Genomic DNA, 22,150 nt, shown 5'->3' with positions numbered 1-22,150 from the left:
ATTCTTTTTGCCCGATTAAGGGCAATTTAGCGTGGCCAATTCACCTACCCTGCACAAATCTTGAAGTTTTGGGGGTGAGACCCACGCAGACATGGGGAGAATGTGCAAACTCCACACGGACAGTGACCCGGAACCAAACCCAGGTCCTTGGCGCTGTGAGGCAGCAGTGCTAACCACTGCACCACCATGCAGCCCTTGATGTTGGAATGAATAACATTGTGATTAATTCAAGACTGATGTCCGGGCATGCAGTCCAACACCCCCTAGGCAATTAATGGAGGTACAACAGACGCCCATCTGCATGACTCTAAATGCCATTACTGAAGGGCACCTGTAGATATGGGAAAGGGGGAGGGGGGGGGGGGGGGGGCGCGGCGGCGACATCAAGATGTGATGAGGTGCCAGACCGGATAAAGAAACAGAGATTCATTGTTCATGACAAGATCTGCATGAGCATATGTAAAGGCCCTTTCAAGACAATGGATGGCAGATGAGGAGGAGAGTACGCTGTGCAAAGTTGCACAAAGATCAATGAAAAACAATGGTAAAGCACCATGGACACCATGGATTTAGAGCCATTTTAGTGCTGCCAATAAGAGCAAAGGTGGACAGGTGGGATTTGGAAATGCATCCATCAATTCTCAACATTTTGAGCAATTAATTCATCAACTGTCACAATGTAAGGTAGGATGATGTTGGCAGTGTTCAATTTTGTAACATAACTACATATTATGGGCAGCACGGTAGCACGGTGGTTAGCATAAATGCTTCACAGCTCCAGGGTCCCAGGTTCAGTTCCCGGCTGGGTCACTGTCTGTGCGGAGTCTGCACGTCCTCCCCGTGTGTGCGTGGGTTTCCTCCGGGTGCTCCGGTTTCCTTCCACAGTCCAAAGATGTGCGGGTTAGGTGGATTGGCCATGCTAAATTGCCCGTAGTGTCCTTAAAAGTAACGTTGGGGGGGGGGGGGGGGGGGGGGTTGTTGGGTTACGGGTATAGGGTGGATACGTGGGTTTGAGTAGGGTGATCATTGCTCGGCACAACATCGAGGGCCGAAGGGCCTGTTCTGTGCTGTACTGTTCTATGTTCCTGACTTCATGCAAGTACTTTAAGCTTTTTAACAGGCTGTCAATGAAGGAAAAAAAAACAGTTCATCGACTTATTACGTTGGTTGAGAACAAACCATCCCTGCATGGCATTTGATCGTAATGCTAAAACTGGAAGGAACATTAGCCAGCTTCCAGCAATAACTGCTACTAAAGACTTTTAAATGCACCTTTTAATATTGCCTGTTGATGGATTAAATCCATCAGTAAATTCCTGATGATCATGGGGAGAACAAAAGTATCCGTTTTCCTTGCTTCTTGAAAGCAGTGACACATGCTGCAGTGCAAAACTATCAACAATTCTGACCTTGCCCAAATAGAAATTCATGGCAAGGGACTCAGAAAATATCAAAAGCCTATTGAACAATACTGACATGACAATGGAGCCCAATTCTGCTCACAATCAATGCACTTAGGATCGGCAATGTCATCTGGCAATCTTGCTTATGCTGGTGCCAAATGTGTGTTAAAGATATCTATTTCTATTCTCATTCTTGTCCATCCTTCAATGTTTTGTTTTTTTACCTAATTATAATGTTCCATACAAGTCAAGAACGTGATGGAATACGCTCCAGTTGCCTGGATGAGTGCAGCTCCAACACTCAAGAAGCTGAACACCATCCAGGATGAAGGAGCCTGCCTGATTAGCACCTCATCCACCATTGGTTCTCAGAGGCAACAGTGTTTGGCATTGACAAGGTGCACCATAGTAACTCATCAAGCTTCCTTTGACAGCACCTTCCAACCTCATGACCTCTATAACCGAGAGCAACAGGGAAGCAGGCGGGTGGGAACAGCAACACATGCAAATTTCCTTCCAAGTCACACACCATTCTGACTTGGAACTGTATCACTGTTGCTGGGTCAAAGCCCTGGAACACCATTCTTAATAGCATTATATGTGTACCTGCAGTACATGGGCTTGCAGCAATTCAAGAAGGCAGATCACCGTCATCACTTTTTCAAAAGCAATTAAGAATGGGCTGAGACATCCATATCTTATGAACAAATTTATAAAAATGCATTTTCCAGCAGTCGTCACAGGTCAGGAACTTAGGACAATTTTTCCTCGGAAGCTCAGGGACGCAGGAATCAATGTAACCAGCATATCATTCCCATAGAGAAGACTGGCTAATTCATCACAGAACAACACAATACAGGGAAGGATTATTTTGTTGTCCTAATCAGCTATTTAGTAAACAACCCCAGTTTAGAGTGGAATAAAGTATGAAAATCAGGTAAATGTCCTGACTGTCTAAAGCTACAGCTCAACAGCCTTTTTTCATCTGAAGCAATAGCTATGACTGGTACTAAATCAGTAGTAAACAATGAATGGCCATAATCTCCTTTAAATACAATGCTGCAAGTTACAGAGGTACATAGATAAGCTGCAGAGCTGGGCTGAGAGGTGGCAAATGGAGTTTAATGCAGAAAAGTGAGAGGTGATTCATTTTGGAAGGAATAACAGGAAGACAGAGTACTGGGCTAATGGTAAGATTCTTGGCAGTGTGGATGAGCAGAGAGATGTCTGTGCCCATGTACATAGGTCCCTGAAAGTTGCCACCCAGGTTGATAGGGTTGTTAAGAAGGTGTACGGTGTGTTAGCTTTTATTGGTAGAGGGATTGAGTTTCGGAGCCATGAGGTCATGTTGCAGCTGTACAAAACTCTAGTGTGGCCACATTTGATGTATTGCGTGCAGTTCTGGTCGCCGCATTATAGGAAGGATGTGGAAGTATTGGAAAGGGCGCAGAGGAGATTTACCAGGATGTTGCCTGGAAGAGAGGGAAGATATTATGAGGGAAGGCTGAGGGACTTGAGGCTGTTTTTGTTAGGGAGAAGGAGGTTAAGAGGTGACTTAATTGAGGCTTACAAGATGATCAGAGGATTAGATAGGGTGGACAGCGAGAGCCTTTTTCCTCGGATGGTGATATCTAGCACGAGGGGACATAGCTTTAAATTGAGGGGAGATAGATATAGGACAGATGTCAGAGGTAGGTTCTTTATTCAGAGAGTAGTAAGGGGTGGAATGCCCTGCCTGCAACAGTAGTGGACTCGCCAACATTAAGAGCATTTAAATGGTCATTGGATAAACATATAGATGATAAGGGAATAGTGTAGATGGGCTTTAGAGTGGTTTCACAGGTCGACGCAACATCGAGGGCCTTGGGCCTGTACTGCGCTGTAATGTTCTATGTTGTATTTAAAAATCTCACACCAAGTTCCATTAACTAAAGTCTGAAAGGTGCAATAATCATGTCTAATTATGATGTGGAGATGCCGGCGTTGGACTCGGGTGAGCACAGTAAGAAGTCTTCCAACACCAGGTTAAAGTCCAACAGGTTTGTTTCAAACACGAGCTTTCGGAGCACTGCTCCTTCCTCAGGTGACTGGAGAGGTATGTTCCAGAAACATTTATATAGACACAAGTCAGAGATGCCAGACAATGCTTGGAATGCGAGCATTTGCGGGTAATCAAATCATTACAGATCCAGAGATAGGGGGTGATCCCAGGTTAAAGAGGTGCAAATTGTCTCAAGCCAGGACAGTTGGTAGGATTTTGCAAGTCCAGGCCAGATGGTGGGGGGTGAATGCAATGCGACATGAATCCAAGATCCCGGTTGAGGCCGCATTCATGCATGCGGAACTTAGCTATACGTTTTTCCTCGGCAATTCTGCGTTGTCACGTGTCCTGAAGACCGCCTTGGAGAACGCTTACCCGGGGATCAAAGGCTGAATGCCCTTGACTGCTGAAGTGTTCCCCGACTGGAAGGGAACATTCCTGCCTGGTGATTGTCGCACGATGACCATTCATTCGTTGTTTCAGTGTCTGCATGGTCTCACCAATGTACCACGCTTCGGGACATCCTTTCCTGCAGCGCATGAGGTAGACTACATTGGTCGAGTTGCACGAGTATGTGCCGCGTACCTGGCGGGTGGTATTTCCACGTGTAATGGTGGTATCCATGTCGATGATCTGGCATGTCTTGCAGAGATTGCCCTGGCAGGGTTGTGTGGTGTCGTGGCTGTTGTTCTGAAAGCTGGGTAATTTGCTGCAAACAATGGTTTGTTTAAGGTTGCGCGGTTGTTTGAAGGCAAGTAGTGGGGGTGTGGCGACGACATTGGCTAGATGTTCATCTTCATTGATGATGTGTTGAAGGCTGCGAAGAAGATGTCGTAGTTTCTCCGCCCCAGGAAAGTACTGGACGACGAAGGGTACTCTGTCAGTTGCGTCCCGTGTTTGTCTTCTGAGGAGGTTTTTTGCTGTGGCGCGTTGGAACTGTCAATCGATGAGTCGAGCGCCATATCCCGTTCGTACGAGGGCATCTTTCAGCATCTGTAGGTGTCTGTTACACTCCTCCTTGTCTGAGCAGATCCGGTGTATACGGAGGGCTTGTCCATAGGGGATGGCTTCTTTAATGTGTTTCGGGTGAAAGCTGGAGAAGTGGAGCATCGTGAGGTTATCTGTGGGCTTGCGGTAAAGCAAAGTGCTGAGGTGACCGTCCTTGATGGTGATGAGTGTGTCCAAGAATGCAACTGAATTTGGAGAATAGTCCATGGTGAGTCTGATGGTGGGATGGAACTTGTTGATCACATTGTGTAGTCGTTTCAATGATTCTTCGCTGTGGGTCCAAATGAAAAAAACGTCATCGATGTATCTAGTGTATAACGTCGGTTGAAGGTCCTGTGTGGTGAGGAAGTCTTGTTCAAACTTGTGCATGAAGATGTTGGCATATTGAGGTGTGAATTTGGTCCCCATGGCTGTTCCGTGCGTCTGGATGAAGAATTTGTTGTCGAAGGTGAAGACTTTGTGATCTAGAATGAAGCGGATGAGTTGCAGAATTGCGTCTGGAGACTGGCAGTTGTCAGTGTTGAAGACACATCATGGGGGATGCTGGTGTAGAGTGCCGAGACATCCATTGTGATGAGGAATGTTCCTGGTTCAACTGGTCCATGGGTGCTGAGTTTCTGTAGGAAGTCCATCGTGTCGCGACAGAAGCTGGGTGTACCTTGTACAATGGGTTTCAAGATGCCCTCGATTTGGCCAGAGAGGTTCTCACACAGGGTCCCATTGCCTGAAACGATAGGACGGCCTGGTATGTTGGCCTTGTGTATTTTCGGGAAGCAGTAGAGATCTCCAATGCAGGGATTACGTGGGATGAGAGGACGTAGGGTGCTCTGAAGGTCTGGATCCAAGATCCTGATCAGTCTGTTGAGTTGGCGGATGTGTTCCTTGGTTGGATCTGCGGGTAACTGTCTGTACTGTTCCTGGTTGTTAAGTTGTTGGTATTCTTCTTTGCACTAGTCCGTTCTGTTCAGTATGACGGTGGCCCCTCCTTTGTCTGCATGACGATGTTGCGGTTGGTCTTGAGAGCATGAATGGCGTTGCGTTGTGCTTGGGTATCGTTCGGGGCTGTCTTGTGAATGCGACTGATGAATCTGGCATTGACACGACTCCTGACAGCTTGAGCATACATGTCGAGTCTAGAGCAGCGGCCTTCCGAAGGGGTCCAATTCGACTCTTTCCTTTTCGGTTGCTGCACCGCAGATCTCGCGGTCTGCTGTTCCGGTTCACTGGTCGTCTCCTTGGGTTCGCTGTCGGCCTCTTGGGGTCTGTGGAAGAATTCCCGGAGTCTCATTCGCCTGATGAATTCCTCTCATGCGACTCGACCAATGTAGTCTACCTCATACGCTGCAGGAAAGCATGTCCCGAAGCGTGGTACATTGGCGAGACCATGCAGACACTGCGACAACGAATGAACGGGCATTGTGCGACAATCACCAGGCAGGAATGTTCCCTTCCAGTCGGGGAACACTTCAGCAGTCAAGGGCATTCAGCCTCTGATCGCCGGGTAAGCCTTCTCTAAGGCAGTCTTCAGGACACACGACAACGCAGAATTGCCGAGGAAAAACGTATAGCTAAGTTCCGCACGCATGAATGCGGCCTCAACCGGGATCTTGGATTCATGTCGCATTACATTCATCCCCCCACCATCTGGCCTGGACTTGCAAAATCCTACCAACTGTCCTGGCTTGAGACAATTCACACCTCTTTAACCTGGGATCATCCCCCATCTCTGATTTGATTACCCGCAAATGCTCGCATTCCATGCATCGTCTGGCATCTCTGACTTTGTCTATATAAATGTTTCTGGAACATACCTCTCCAGTCACCTGAGGAAGGAGCAGTGCTCCGATAGCTCGTGTTTGAAACAAACCTGTTGGACTTTAACCTGGTGTTGGAAGACTTCTTACCATATCTAATTAGTAATGCAATGGACTATCTCTAAATGGATGAAAGTCGAAGAGGTGGAAAGGACGATATATATGTAGGAGTTAGCAAGCTCAAAACAGAGAGGTAAGAACTTTTTAAAAAGTTAACATAAATGCAGCTTATTTTATAGAAACGCAATGTAAAACCAAAAATAGAGTGAAATTTATTTTTATAAAGCTATTCAAATGCTCTGGATGACAATGCTGATACATTTTGATTAATAGCATAGAAATAGCTATTAAAATTGTACAGTATACCAAAGGACTGGTTCACATCTTTACTTATATTAAACTGTTATAGTATCCTTTCCCTAGACTTTTGAAATACAATTGAAATTGATTACTTCTTCCCTACAGTTCTGCTTGGAGCTCCATGCTGGCAGTCAAAGACATGTTAATATAAATCTTGATGTTATGTGTACTTCAGTTAAGTCAGAGAAATCTATTATATGGGGCCGTCGCTGTATCTCTCCAACACTGGTGCCTTGTATGCTGCAGCATACATGTTGGTTCAGTGATAAGATGCTTTCCCTCCTGCACATTCAGGCTAATTCAGTTGGTACCTGGGGCTTGAAGTTCCAACCCAATTCCTGTAACATTTGGTCATTTTCCAGTACTTTTTTCAACCAAGGGACTACATCATGGGTCAATGGCTTAACTCAGGGGAGTAATTTAATGACCGGAATGTGGCAACTTGGGGCTTTTCACGGTAACTTCATTGCAGTGTTAATGCAAGCCTACTTGTGACAATAAATAGATTAGTCTTATTATAATGGAAAGGGACATAAAGTGGATGGTTTTCTGGACCAATACGTTAAGGAACCAACAAGAGAACAGGTCATCTTGGACTGGGTATTGCGCAATGAGAAAGGATTAGTTGGCAATCTAGTTTAGAGAACCCATGGGGATGAGTGGCCATAATATGATACAAACCTTTATCAAGATGGAAAGTGGGGTAGGTTTTTATGAAACCAGGGTCCTGAATCTCAATAACTATGATGGTATGTGGCATGAGTTGGCTATGATGGACTGGGAAACATTACTGACAAGGACGGACAGTGGACCGACCATGGCAAATGTTGAAGAAATTAATAGGTGAACTCCAAAAGTTGTTTATTACTATTTGGTACAAGAGTAGGGAATTGTGGGCAAACCATAGCTTACAAGGGAAATTAAAGATAGTATTAGATTCAAAGAAGAAGCATACAAATTAACAATAAAAAGCAATAGACTTGAGGATTGGGAACAGTTTCAAATTCAGCAAAGGGGGACCAAGGGGGAAATACAAAATGAAAGTAAACAGGCAGGGAACTTAAAAACTGACTGTAAAAATTTCTATAGATATGTCGAGATGAAAAGATTGATAAAAACGAATGTAGACCCCTTACAGTCAGGAACAGCGAACAAAGAAATTGCTGAGGAACTAAATTCGTACTTTGTTTCTGTCTTCAAAAAGGAAGACATGAATAACGTACTAGAAGTTCTGAGAAACACAAGTCTTAGCGAGGAGCTGAAGGAAATTACTATTAGCAGTGAAATGATTTTCCGGAAATTAATGGGATCGAAGGCGGATAAATCTCCAGGGCCTGATAATCTTCATCCCAGAGTATGTAAGTGGTCATAGAAATAGTAGATTCATTGGTGGCCATTTTCCAAAATTCTTTGGACTCCGGAACAATTCCTACAGATTGGAGGGAGGTAGAGAGAAAACAGGAACTATAGACCAGTGCGCCTAACATTGGTAGTAGGGAAGTTGCTAGAATTCATTATAGGCAGCATGTGGCATAGTGGTTAGCACTGTTGTTGCACAGCGCCATGGACCTGGGTTCAATTCCTGGCTTGGGCCACTATCCATGTGGAGTCTGCACGTTCTCCCAGTGTCTGCGTGGGTTTCTTCCGGGTGCTCTGGTTTCCTTCCACAAGTCCCAAAATAAGTGCTTGTTAGGTGAATTGGATAATCTGAATTCTCCCTGAAGTGTACGCGCACAGGCGCCGGAGTGTGGCGACTAGATTATTTTCACAGCAATTTTATTGCAGTGTTAATGTAAGCCTACTTGTGACACTAATAAAGATTACTATTGTCATGGGAGTGTCCATTTAAGAAAGGTTTTTGTCTTATCACATGGCTTCAGTGATGTCATTTGTGTGGGTGGAGCTGGGCTGTGGCTCCGAGAGTTTTTTACTTTCGCTTTGACTTTTGGACTGGTTTGAACTGCACAGGTTGGAAGAAGGGTCTTTCTCTATCTTCATTTCAAAAGCTGTTCCTGGCTGCTTACTAACTTAAAAGAGATAATTGCCTTCTGGAAGAAATTCAAATCTGCTCTTTGAAAAGGGGAACAGAGTATCAATAACAACAGTCTTATACCAGTGCGAATGTTGTGTGCTGGGCCATGCCTTTGAAAAGGGGTTTCTGGTTTTACTTGGATTTTGTTATTGAATTGGAACAGTTAAGGGGGAAATTCATTAAGGATTATACATAGATTACTGTAGCTATGTGGGATTTGTAATGTTTGTAATTGATAAAAAATTATTGCTGTGTGTGTTTATGTTAACCAAGTCCTTAGAATAAAGCTTGTTTTTTTGATTACAAGCGCCTAAGAATTCTGTTGAATAACCCCTGAAAGCCAGGCTCTTGTGCTCATCCTAGCCAAAATCAATAAAAGGTTATAGGTCAGGTGTACTTCATAATACATTTTGGAGTTGTTAAACCTGGCCCATAACACTATCAAGTATTTCATAGCACAGCATTTTGAAGGCTGTGGTATAATCAGACAAAGTCACATGGATTTACGAAAGGAAAATCATGCCTGACAAATCTTCTGGAATTCTTTGAAGATATAGCTAGTAGAGTTAACCAGTGGATATGGTTTATTTAGACTTTCAGAAGTCTCACATAACGGATTACTGTGTAAAGTTAAAGTGCGTGGAATTGCGGGCCGTGTCTTGACATGGATAAAACTCTGGTTAGCAGACAGGAAACAAAGAGTTGGAATAAACGGGGCTTTTTCTGATTGGCAGGCAGTGACTAGTGGGGATTGTGCTAGGACCCAACTGTTCGCATTGTATATTAATGATCTGGACAAGGAAACTAAATGTATTATCTCCAAATTTGCAGATACAAAATCAGGTGGGAGGACGAGCTGTGAGGAGGATGCAGAGATGCTCAAGCATGATTTGGACTGCCTGGGTGAGTGGGAATATGCTTGGCAGATGCAGTATAAGGTGGATAAATGTGAGGTTATCCATTTTGATAGCAAAAATAGGAAGAGGAGATTATTATTAGAATGGGTGTAAATAGAGAGAGGTGGGCACTCAGCGAGACCTTGGTGTTCTCGTGCATCAGTCACTGAAAATAAACATGCGGGCACAGCAGGTAAAGAAGGCAAATGGGATGTAGGCCTTCATAGCAAGAGGATTTCAGTATAGGAATTACTCCAATTGTGTAGGGCATTGGTGAGACCACACCTGGAGTGTTGTGTGCAGTTTTAGTGGCCTTATCTAAGGAAGGATGTTCTTGCTCTGGAGGGAGTGGAGCGAAGGTTTACCAGGCTGATTCCCGAGATGACAGGACTGTCAAATGAGGAGAAACTAAGTCAGTTAGGATTATATTCATTGGGGGCAGAACGGCAGCTCAGTGGTGAGCACTGCTGCCTCATGGTGCAGAGGACCTGTGGTCAATTCCGCCCCGGGTCACTGTCCGTATAGAGTTTGTACATTCTCCCCGTGTCTGCCTGGGTCTCACCCTCACAGCTGAAAGATGTGCAGGGTAGGTAGATGGCCATGCAAAATGGCCCTTAATTGGAAATAAAACACCAGTTTAAAGTTCAACAGGTTTATTTTGAATCACTGGCTTTCAGAGCACAGCTCCTTCCTCAGGTGAATCAGCTGTGCTCACACCTGTTGGACTTTAACCTTGTGTTGTAAGACTTCTTACTGTACTCACCCCAGTCCAATGCCAGCATCTCCACATCATGGAAATAAAAAGAATTAGGTATTCTAAATGTATTTTTAAAAATGAAAATAAAAGAATTAATTAAAAAAAGGATTATATTCATCAGAGTTTAGAAGAGGAAGAAGGGGTCTCATAGAAACTTATAAAATTCTAACAGGAAAGAGGCGGCATCAGGGTATTGAAATTGATGATCAGCCACAATCATAATGAATGGCAGAGCAGTCTTTAAGGACGAATGGTCTGCTCCTGCTTCTAGTTTCTATGTATTTTGTCATGGTAAAGATACCATACAAGTACATGGTTGAATTGTCATTTAACACCATTCACAGGACATCTCAAAGCTCTTCACAGCCAGTTTAAGGAGGGGGGGGGGGGGGGGGGGGGGGGGGGCAGGAAGTGAAAAAAAGTAAAACATCGAGTAAAACATTGTGCTTGGGAACTGTTTCCATTTCTTCTATGATGTGGCACACACACACACAATATTTATTATCAATAATAATTAATTATTGATGTAAGAGGATAGAAATAATGACTTTGAGAGTAAAGACAGTTCAGCAATTTCAGTAATGCTACATTTGATGTGGAACAGTCAAATAACTGCTCCTTTACATGAATAAATTTGCTTTTTTGCCTTACAGGGCATAGAAAATGCTTTCACATGAAGCAGCACGAGAATGAAACCGCTGCCAGTAAAACTGGAGGCTGTGAAATCATCCAAATAACTATATTTAGGAACATGAGAAAAATGTTCAGCAGTTTGTAATCTGCCAGATAGCTTCCTTTTCTGATGGTAATATCCAAGTGGGATTTATTGTAACAGTCTTTTTGTAAATCATGAAGTATTAGAAACAAGTTACATATTTTAATAGCCACGCTTAAAGAATTTTTTTAAAACAAAGAGCAAAATCAAAGTAGATTAAGCACTTCACCAATATATGCAAGGGGCGTTGCCAGCAAGAGGCATCTGGCAAAGTGCTTTAATTGTAATTATAATTTTGGTATTTCACCACATACTTCTGGGCTGGTTTAGCTCACTCAGCTAAATCGCTGGCTTTTAAAGCAGACCAAGCAGGCCAGCAACACGGTTCGATTCCCGTACCAGCCTCCCCGGACAGGCGCCGGAATGTGGCGACTAGGAGCTTTTCACAGTAACTTCATTGAAGCCTACTCGTGACAATAAAGCGATTTTCATTTCATTCATTTTCACATACTTGCACACTTCAGCTAACACCGCTGATTTCATTTAACGATTATTAGAACCAACATCAATTAATGGGATTGAAAAAGGCTCAATCTTAGTCACTGCTCTTTTAAAACAAAACCTCTTCTACCTATTTATCCAAACAACTGAGGTACACCAACTTGGGAAAGATTTAGAAATAATTATTCCAGTGTTCACACAGGTCATAAGATTTGCTATGTGAGCAGTTGAGCTGTGGAGATGAGGGAAAGTTTAAAGTTCTAGTCCTATCTACATAGCGTCAGCATGATCTCAGATAGGGCAGCAGCACCAGGGCAACACTTGACTTGAGCTCCTGGCTGCTGAACCATCGTGTCATACCTCTTATTCCAGATCTCAAATACTTACACCGGATGTCCGTGAGGAGAGGAACAGGCATATCCATGATACACAACTTCCATCCCCCGTGTTCAAATAGATCACCAAATCCACTAACGCAGCATGGAAATAGTGTTGATGTCAAAGATCGGCCATGATTTAGATGAATATTGGAGCAGGTAATGTTCCAAGTATCTAGATTCACAAATTATTGCCAAAAACATCTAGTTGCTATGGAATCATAACCAAGAGAAGATTCAATATGTTCAAAGTGGAACATGGGGGAAGTGAGAAGAAAATGGAATACATTTTATGAATTTGTGATAAGTTATGAATTTGTGATAAGTGTAATGCTGTTTGCAGCACTGGATAATTTAAGTAAAAATGCGACCTGCTAAATATAAATTAGATTAAACTTCATTGTGGGCTTATTTGATAGTTAAAATTGCTTCCTAGACACAAGGTGGCTGCTTGGATTACTCAAATCTAAAGGCCTGCAAGTGCGGCACGGTGGTGCAGTGGTTAGCACTGCTGCGTCACAGCATCAAGGATCCTGGTTTGATTCCGGCCCCGGGTCACTGCCCGCGTGGAGTTTGCACATTCCCCACATGATTGTGTGGGTCTCATCCCCACAACCCAAAGATGTGCAAGGTAGGTGGTTTGGCCATGCTAAATTTCCCATTAATTGGAAAATCTATAGACCAGCCCTAAATGGTGGAGACCGTTGCAGAAGAGTTAAAGAATGCAAGGTTTTCAAACGAGGATCTTTTATACTACAGGAAAACAGGGCTGGATTTTAGTTCTAGATCGGACTCTGATGTTGTAGCATTTTTAGGTCCTCAACTCCACATTGTGACAACACATGATGGAATTTCTGACGAGAAGTCAATTAAGGTATTGTAATCAATGAGGAGCCCCGAAAAGGCAAGTCAAAGGTAGTTTATTTCCAACTCAGTTAGGAAATACAGCGACGAAGCAACGCTCCAAGCCTCAGCCGGGACCATCCTTAAATGCCGGGACCATCCTTAAATGCCGGCTCCCTCTTGGGCCTGCTTTTATCTTGGGAAATTAACAAGCCCCACTATTGGGCCTCTGCCCCTCAACGAGGACCCACAGGAGATCGAATAGGTCGTTCCCATGGATCCTGTAGGGGTTATAACATAAGGTCAGGGAATACGCTCCCTTTCCAATCCAATTAGGACAGTATACAGCCTCCTGAAGTTTGAGTGCCAGTAGGATGTTTTCCAATCTTGAATCTGAAGCCCCATCATGAGGGTGAGAGAGGATACCTCAAAATTGAGGGGTCTTCACTTCTTTTCAGAATTGCATACAAAAGCAGGATATGGCTGCCAGACTGTTACTGTGAAGGAGAAGCTCCTCCACCTTCAGTTGTGGCTGTGCGTGTGGGGGGTTAAAAAAGAAAACAAATTATGATTACCACCTAAAAATAGGGATGAAACTCATGGTTCAGTGTAAATGTACCTGTAAGTTCATCCCTCGTCTTAAAATTGGATGTCATATCCCAACTCAGCTGAGATGCATTTCTAAGGTGAGGGCATCATTAACACAGAACAATTTATATTCAAACAGCAACTCTCACATGATGAAATGTCCCAAAGCACTTTGCAGGAATATTACAAAACAAAGTATAACAACGAGCCACACAAGAGGATATAAAGTCACATGACCAACTACTTGGTCCAAGTTGTGGGTTTTAAGGCATGACTTAAGGAAGAAGGTGCGTTGGAGAGGCAGAGAGGTGTAGGGGGGAAATTCCAAATCTGAAAGCATAGCCAGCAATGGCAGAACAATTAAAACAAAGGATGCACAAAGGGCCATAATTAGATGAATGCAGCTGTCTTGGAGGATTGTTGAGGAGGTGATGGTGGTTTGTGGAATCGGAGGAGATCTCAGAGATAGGGAGGAGCAACAGAGATTTGCAAACAAGGATACAAACTTTAAAGTCTTTGCATTGCTTGACCAGATGGGGCAGAGTTTGAAATGACCTCAAGTTGGAAACTTGTCTTGGATAAAATGGGATACCAAGATTGTAAGAATCTTGGCCTAATCTCAGATTGTTGCCATGGGGAGGGAAGGAGTCAGTAGTTTACAGCAGAGCCTCCAGAAATAATTTCAAATGAGGGATTCATTAGTGCAACTAACATTATATCTAACACTAAAAAAAAATCTACTCCGCCATTCATTTGCCAATGAAGTATAACGTGTACGTTGCATAATTGTATTAGGTTTTCAGTGGATACTGACTCGATTTTGCAATGGTATTTTCAGTGATACATTTCAATTTATGGACTTTCGTTGGAAAATCAGTGCCCAAATTACCAGCCACATTTGTTACTGAACAAGTCCTTTAAGCATACTGTAATAAATTAGCTTCATACAAAATTGAATATTTTTGGTTTTTGCACACTCTGGTGCAGAAGGAAAATAAAATCACGCAATATGACAAAACACAACCCATTTTGGTTTTGTTTCTACCTTTTTTTTTATGTTTTGAAGAATGTAAGAAGTACAATCCATCAGCTCCTAAGGCAAAGGGAAGCAAAATACTCAACTCAACAGCAGACCATACTTATTATATTAATGTGCATTGATAACAGCCATTGCAATTTAGGAACGAATATCCCTTAAAATGTACAGAAAACATTTTTCAATTTTAATATAAACATGGGAAAAAAATTTTTTGCGAATTCCTTTTTGTAAAAATCACAGCAGACTGTAACATTCACCACACTGTAAATAGCTTTTCTCAGTGGCAAGTCATTTTAAAGCACAAAGCTCTTGACTTTAAGAGGATTGTTACCAAACTAAAGGAGTTAAATTCTGTTTAAATACATTTTTGGTCTGCCGTTGTCAAACCATTCAAGGTATAAACAAAAATATGTATGTCTCAAAACTAATTTGATAACTAAGGTACTCGATCACTTTCTTCATGGCGATTTTTTGGACACTCAATTGGCAACGGCTGTAATATTACTTGCCAACGGAAGTGACAGAGTTACGTATAAATCCATGCTGTAAAGAGGACAATTAACAGTTTCAGCCTTTGATCATAGTCCTGACAGTTCATATTTGCCACATGTTATGAATGCTATTTAAAGCTTAACCAGGTTTCATTACAAGAAAAAACAGAATCTTTGGTTGTAATAACAGTGAACTTGTATTACTTCCAATTTCTGCTCTCCACAAATGTGGAGTTAAACATGAAAATCCAGCAGCAGCTTTCAGTGTTCCTCCAGAGTGTGCTGTAGTCTTTGCAGATCAGTGATTTGATATGAACATCAATATCTGAGACATTCGTTTTTGCTGTAAAAATCACTGTAAATGTTGAATGAGGTGCAGCTTAATCTTAACAGCATACTAAGTCATTACGGCTGAACAGCCTCTCTAGCCCGGAAACTAATTTTACAAATGTAGATTAATCATTCCTTCTGAATAAAATTTCAAAAATATTATTTTTAAAATAACAATTATTTATTTTTGAAGTTTAATATATTTCAGCTTCTAAATTAACCTTGTGTCTATATACCAACATTGCTTTCACTATGTAAAATGATTAAAAATGAATGAAACTGTGTTTTTTACTTCTTGGTTTGGTGTCTGAAAATTCATCAATCTATTTGGGTGCCAAACCAGCTTGATGACTTTGTCATTGCTGGATACCACGGAACTCCTGATTGATGGCGTCAGATTCAAAGTCATGACATAATAGGGGAAACCTGATGCTCTAAGGCCAAAAATCTTGGTGGCGGCTTTTTGAGATTAGTGGCCATCTTTAAGCCATTGCCAGAAAAATCCAGGCCATTCAATATATCAGAATTCATTTTGAAAATATTTAAATATCTCTACTGTCTGCACTTGCTGTTACCTATGCTAGCATGCGGTATGTTTGACAGGTCACTAGTTGCTAGTTTTGTGATCGCTGTTCATTTTTTTTCCAATTGAGGGGCAATTTAGCGTAGCTAATCCACCTACCCTTCCCATCTTTGGGTTGTGGGGGTGAGATCCATGCAGACACGGAGAGCAAACTCCACACGGACAGTGACCCGGGCCAGGGATCGAACGTGGGACCTCGGTGCTGTGGAGCAGCAGTGCTAACCATTGTGCCACCGTGCCGCCCTCTGGTCACTGTTCATAATTTTTATATTTAATATGTTTTTGTAGCAAATAAACTGGTACCCTCTCTGAATAGCCAAAAAATTCTAAAGTCAATTTATGGTAGCAAAATAGCATGGTTACATTAGTTAGTTATATGTAAATGAGACAATAGAAGTTTATCTACAATACACAAGACTGCTGCAAGAACTGGCAGTTTACTGATGGGTTCATACATTGGTCTATCCTAGCAACAGGATTTCAATGCAACAAGTTTCCAAATTCAAGAACCCTAAAGTGGAGCTTTGTGCTTTCTCACTAGCAAAATGCAGACTAGTAAATATAAATTTAAGTTAACTCTTGTGCTCTCGTGGCAAACAGATACAAATGTGACAAGCTTGGAACAATTCTCATATAGGAGCTAGAAACATAAAAAGAAACACATTTGGAATTACTAATCTTGTTTAGAAACTGTAATTTATTGAAGCACACCAGTCAAGTGCTGGAGTTTTCTTAATTTTGTGTGTTCATGCGAGAAAGAAGTATTTATTTCTTTGCAATCGAATCCCAACCAAAGCTATATATATGTTGCAATGGCAATCATCGAAGCATGAATTTCCAGAATAGCTGCGCTTACATATGGAGCAGTCATTTAGTAGCATGTTAGCACAGGGTTAACACTTGGGTATGTTCCTGACTACTTCTAACTGACAACAGGAATGCAACTGAGGGTGGAATTTGTTCTCAGTGTTGGCTGGTCATTGTCCTAAACATGGCACAGACCCTAACTAATGGCCCTAAGGGACGGAGAGATATTGAACCACAATTTTGTGTAGAATTCCTCCCACTCTAGGGCGGCACCATGGCGCAGTGGCTAGCACTGCTGCCTCACGGCGCTGAGGACTTGGGTTCAATCACAGCCCCGGGCCACTGTCTGTGAGGAGTTTTTGCACAGTCTCAACCCCACAACCCAAAAGATGTGCAGGCTAGGTGGATTGGGCAGACGACACTGCCCTTAATTGGGAAAAAAAATTGTGTACTCTTAAATTTACTTTAAAAAAATAACTCCTCCCACTCAATGCTTCTGTAACCCATCTTGCCCAGCAATGCCAGATTATATATTACTCATTCTGCTCTACTGTGGCCCCATCATTCAGAACTCTGTCCTCAATACTGACAGAAAATAAAATGACAGAGGTTGAGCCAACATATCTTAAGACCAGCTAGTTGCACTTTCTAAAAATAGAAAAACTCTAGAATTCAATTTTGAGAATATTGTAAAACAAAATCCAGATAACCTCTTTAATAAAATAATTCACTGTTCCAACATGTTAGATCTGTGACTCACGACGCATTAAGACATAATCCTTCGCCCAACTCCACCTACCATCAGGAAACAGAATATCCCACTGACACACTGAGAAAGCCACAAGATGTATACTAAATGTATATTTATATATTCTAGCTTCATCAACATCCCAGTACTGGCTAACTATAGATGGAAGCACAGATAGACTTGGAGCACATCTGCAGAGGGCAGAGGTCAAGGTAATTTGGGTCTCATTATGAGAATCACTAATGCAGCCTGCAGTGATATAAAAGCAAAGTTTAGTTTCAAGGCATTCAAGTAAAACTTAACATCACAGAAAGAAACTTACTCACATAACTTCCTAAATTGTTCCAATTCAAAACAATTATTTTTCTCAAAAATTCCATCAGCAAAACTTTAAATAGTCAATACTCTTTCTGTCTTCAGTTTCAAGCATTTTGCCTGTGTCTCTTATAGTTAAATATTGCAGGAAACATTTTAATCACACCATAATATAGACTTCAGGAAGTGATTTGCCTCATTTTTTTTTAATAAACAATTTTATTGAGGTAGTTTTTGGCTTTGTAAACAGTTACAGACATCAACAGAAAGAAAGCAAAAAAGGCAAAAATGTGCAAACATCCACGTACTTTCAATACTTCAATCGTAACATACTGCACAAGCCCGCTCCTCGTGGTTTGCCTCATTAAGTAACAATTCTTAATATGTGAAAGGAAAAAGACAACAACTGGCACAGACGGGGTTTAACAACACTATTTCGTACTTTACTTTAATTGATGGCACTCGTTTCCATTTTTTCTACCACATTAGTGCTCTTTCCCCATACTTACCCAAAGATGTGGATCCCTGTGATGAAATACAATTGCACTGGCATTTCTCCATTATTCACCTGAGCCTCAACATTGTCAGCATGCATTGTAAGGGACATGGCAACAGTGCTCACTGCTGTTGTAACTTAAAACCACACACACACACACATCTAGCAGAGGTTCAGCAAACACAAAATCCCTGGCTCATTGGACTATATCTCGTCCAAGTAGCAGAATTCTTGCCGACCAATCAGCACCCTTTTCTCATGCAGTATAAATTATTGTCCGCTTTGAAATTTGGTTTTCTTGCACCTGTCCTGATGAGTGCTGGACAGCATCGCTTTTTTCAGCAATACTCAATGCATTCACACACAAGCACATTGTTTTAATTTGCTTTCAACATTGAATTGAGCTGGTAATGAAACCTTCAGTAGTTGGGGGCATTGAATTGAGCTGGTAATGAAACCACCAGTAGTCAGAAACAATTGAACTTAAATTGGAGCATGAAACTGGTTATTAGAATGTATCTTAGCAATATATCACAGTTTCTTCACTGTCGCTGGGGCAACATTCTGGAACTCACTCCCTGAAAGCACAGTGGGTGCACCTGCACCTCAAGGACTGCAGCGGTTCAAGAAGGCAACTCACCACCACCTTCTGAACGGCAATTAGGGATGGGCAATAAATGCTGGCCTAGCCAGCAATGCCAACATCCTGTAAATGAATAAAAAAATAAATCTGTCATTAGATTATAATCATGAAGTCATTTATATAGCCATCCCTCAAACGATTCAAATATAGTCTAACCCTACTAGCCATCACCGCAAGTGCTCATAGGTTTTTAAGAAATGCAAATTTGACTCCAAAGATACATATTTACACAATGAATAAGCACCTGGCCATTTGGAAAAGGGAATTTGATGTAAAAATACCCAAATTAAAATCATTTCTCACGCCAGTACAAAAATGGAGAAAAAAAATGTTGACCTGGAATTTACTGTTAAAATAACAGAATTTCAAATCTAAGTACTCGTTAAACAAAATGTCAAGTATTAATCAGGTTAAAGTCCAACAGGTTTGTTTCAAACACTAGCTTTCGGAGCACTGTTCCTTCCTCAGGTAAATCATCCGAGCTAGTGTTTGAAACAAACCTGCTGGACTTTAACCTGGTATTATTAGACTTCTTACTGTGCTCACCCCAGTACAATGCCGGCATCTCCACATCAAGTATTAATGACTGCCTATCAACCTCTCTGGAACTGAAAATAATTTACAAATGTCAAGTTTCATGCCTTCAGGTTTTAATTGTTGTTCAAAAATTTTGAATTTCTTGTTCAACTTTTCCTTCAACTTTTTTCCCATCTTGTAATCAGTTATTTATTTCTGTCTTTACCTACCTTTTTTGAGATCATGTTCACCCACTCCGTTTTCATTACCTTCTCAGTCCTTGCACTATTAATTTCTTAATCCTTCAATATGATGGTTAAGGAGATATATTGTTGTTTGCCTTGTTCACCCAACTGCCTGATGCCCCATGTCCCTCAGTGCGATATCAACAGAATGCACTTTCTCTAATTTGTCATGTAAAAAATTTCAAAACTAACACATAACTGCAAAGTCTACAGCAAACATGGTTAGGTCCCCTGCAAAGCAAAATATGATCCATTATTTTCTTATTTTTATGACCTAATCCACAAATCTGAATCAAACAACAATAGAAAATGGAAGGGATGAGGAGGAATTACAGCATAAATGGATAATAAAAACCCACTTACATAATTGTGCATAAAAGCAGCATTTGCAGCAAAAAAAATTCCTACTTAACTCACCATACAAGGCTTTTCCACTTGTCTTTGAAGTATTATCCATTGTTGGTTGAGTCACTGTTTGAGAAGCATAGCCACTAAAAAAAAAAAGAATCAGAATGTTAATCTGACTGAAAATCCTCTTTTCCATATCCTTCCAAAGTTTAAGAATTAAGAAAATTATAGAGCAGAGTTTCTGAAGTCATACAGCAGGCATGTTGGAATTTGTTCATCTGGCACAAACTCTTCAGCATCATCCGATTCCAAAACCTCAGGAAACCCACAACGGGTTTGGTGACAGGTGGGCGTGGAAAATCTGGTGGGAGCCTAAAAGTTGGAAACCCATTGGCATAAAACTAGGTTGCAATTCTCCCCATGGTGGGTTAATGGCAGGTTGGTCACCCCGCTGGCAAATGGAGAGAATGCCATTTGCATCCTATGAATACTCATTGGAACAGCAGCTCATTGATGACCTTCCAATCTTAATTCATGCCAATGGCAAACCATGTCGGTGTCAAACCTGACTATTAAAGAACGTGTGCACAAGGTGACTCACAGTTGGCAAGAGACTGAATTGAGTGCAACAACACTTTCCGCCATAGTGCCACGCTACTCCAGATGCATTCTCCACCACTTTGCCAGGGCAGGTAGGTTTCTGACTGTCATCTAGATACTGGGCTGGTCATCATGGTCAGCACCATGTTGCTGGACCCATGGGCCCTCCTGTGTCACCATCTTGGTTCAGTACTATGCTGACGTTGGGGAGTATAGGGGTCTCCCGCTCCCACCTTGAACCACACACCAGTATCCATCTGGACAGCGCTGTGCTGTGGGAATCACACCGCCGTTGCAACAAAAGTCCAAAGTTCAACCGGGGGTGGAGTGCGAAATGGGAGGCAATGGTCGCGGCCTGACGAAGACAAGGGGAGCATTGTGGAAGGAAGGCTGTGACGGAGGGGTAGGACAAGGGTTCACAACGACAAAGAGGTGGAGGAAGGTGATGAACAATAGAAGGCAGTGGGAAATCGGAGGGGAGCTCGACCCCGACCTCAGCAAGCCACCATGAAAAGCTCACAAACAAGGGGATCAAAGGGATACCATATTGTTTGGAAGGATCTAGATGAACATTCCAGAGGTGGTGGGTAGAGGTCTATGTGGGGGCTCAGTGGAAAGGTTGTTGAATCAAGGAACAGATAGATATCTTTGAAGCTGCCAAGCCTCCCTCTAAGTTTCTGACATCCTGGGCTGGTTCAGCACAAGGCTAAATAGCTGGCTTTTAAAGCAGACCAAGACAGGCCAGCAATGGGGGTTCAATTCCTGTACTAGCCTCCCCGAACAGGCGCCGGAATGTGGCGACTAGGGTCTTTTCACAGTAACTTAATTTGAAGCCTACTCGTGACAATAAGCGATTTCCATTCTTTTTCATCCTGCATGGGATGCCACCATTCTGCTAAACAGGCCAGGTGCCGCCTGCCACCACACTTATTCTCAACATTCGGCCCCAAAAGTGGCAGTATCTTTTGCTGTATTTTACGAACATACACCCAACATATTTAATACACCTTAAAGATGCTTTTAAGATATCATCTTGCGCTCAAAATCCATAACAATGTATGACCAACTTTGTGGAGATAATAAAAATCAATTACCAACAACATAGTCGGTCTTGGGGCAGCACGGTGGCACAGTGGTTAGCACTGCTGCCTCACAGCACCGAGGTCCCAGGTTCGATTACGGCTCTAGGTCACTGTCCATGTGGAGTTTGCACATTCTCCCAGTGTTTGGGTGGGGTTCGCCCCCACAACCCAAAAAATGTGCAGGTGGATTAGCCACACTAAATTGCCCCTTAATTGTAAAAATCAAATCAATTGGGTACCCTAAATTTTAAAAAAACATAGTCGGTCTTGTTGGTAAAAAACAGAAAATACTGGAAACACTCAGCTGATTAGGGAGCATCCACAAATGAAACAACAGCATTGTGTTTCAACAGAAGGTGCTGTTGGCCTAGCTGGCTGTGGCCTAGTGGTTAGCACAACCGCCTCACGGCGCTGAGGTCCCAGGTTCGATCCCGGGTCTGGGTCACTGTCCGTGTGGAGTTTGCATATTCTCCCCGTGTCTGCGTGGGTTTCACCCCCCACAACCCAAAAATGTGCAGAGTAGGTGGATTGGCCATGCTAAATTGTCCCTTAATTGGAAAAAATAATTGGGG

At 42.3% G+C, this 22,150-nt stretch overlaps 1 protein-coding gene across 18 annotated transcripts in view; it reads right to left on the bottom strand.

The window, feature by feature from the left end:
* Positions 1-22,150, bottom strand: part of eps8a (epidermal growth factor receptor pathway substrate 8a) — a 200,908-nt gene that overhangs the window by 64,286 nt on the left and 114,472 nt on the right. For 13 of the 18 annotated variants that reach the window (XM_038811132.1, XM_038811143.1, XM_038811136.1 and 10 more), the window contains 2 exons: positions 19,966-20,039; positions 14,381-14,428 (listed from right to left, as the gene is read on the bottom strand). In XM_038811132.1, coding sequence (XP_038667060.1) covers positions 14,381-14,428; positions 19,966-20,039 — 122 coding nt within the window. The remainder of the gene's footprint in view (positions 1-14,380; positions 14,429-19,965; positions 20,040-22,150) is intronic. The other 5 variants (XM_038811140.1, XM_038811148.1, XM_038811139.1 and 2 more) reach the window with 1 other exon arrangement.

This window comes from Scyliorhinus canicula, chromosome 11 (assembly GCF_902713615.1).
Source record: "Scyliorhinus canicula chromosome 11, sScyCan1.1, whole genome shotgun sequence".
Taxonomy (NCBI): Eukaryota; Metazoa; Chordata; class Chondrichthyes; order Carcharhiniformes; family Scyliorhinidae; genus Scyliorhinus; species Scyliorhinus canicula.
Note: the sequence above shows the minus strand (reverse complement) of the source record. Positions and strands in the feature narration are given on the sequence as shown.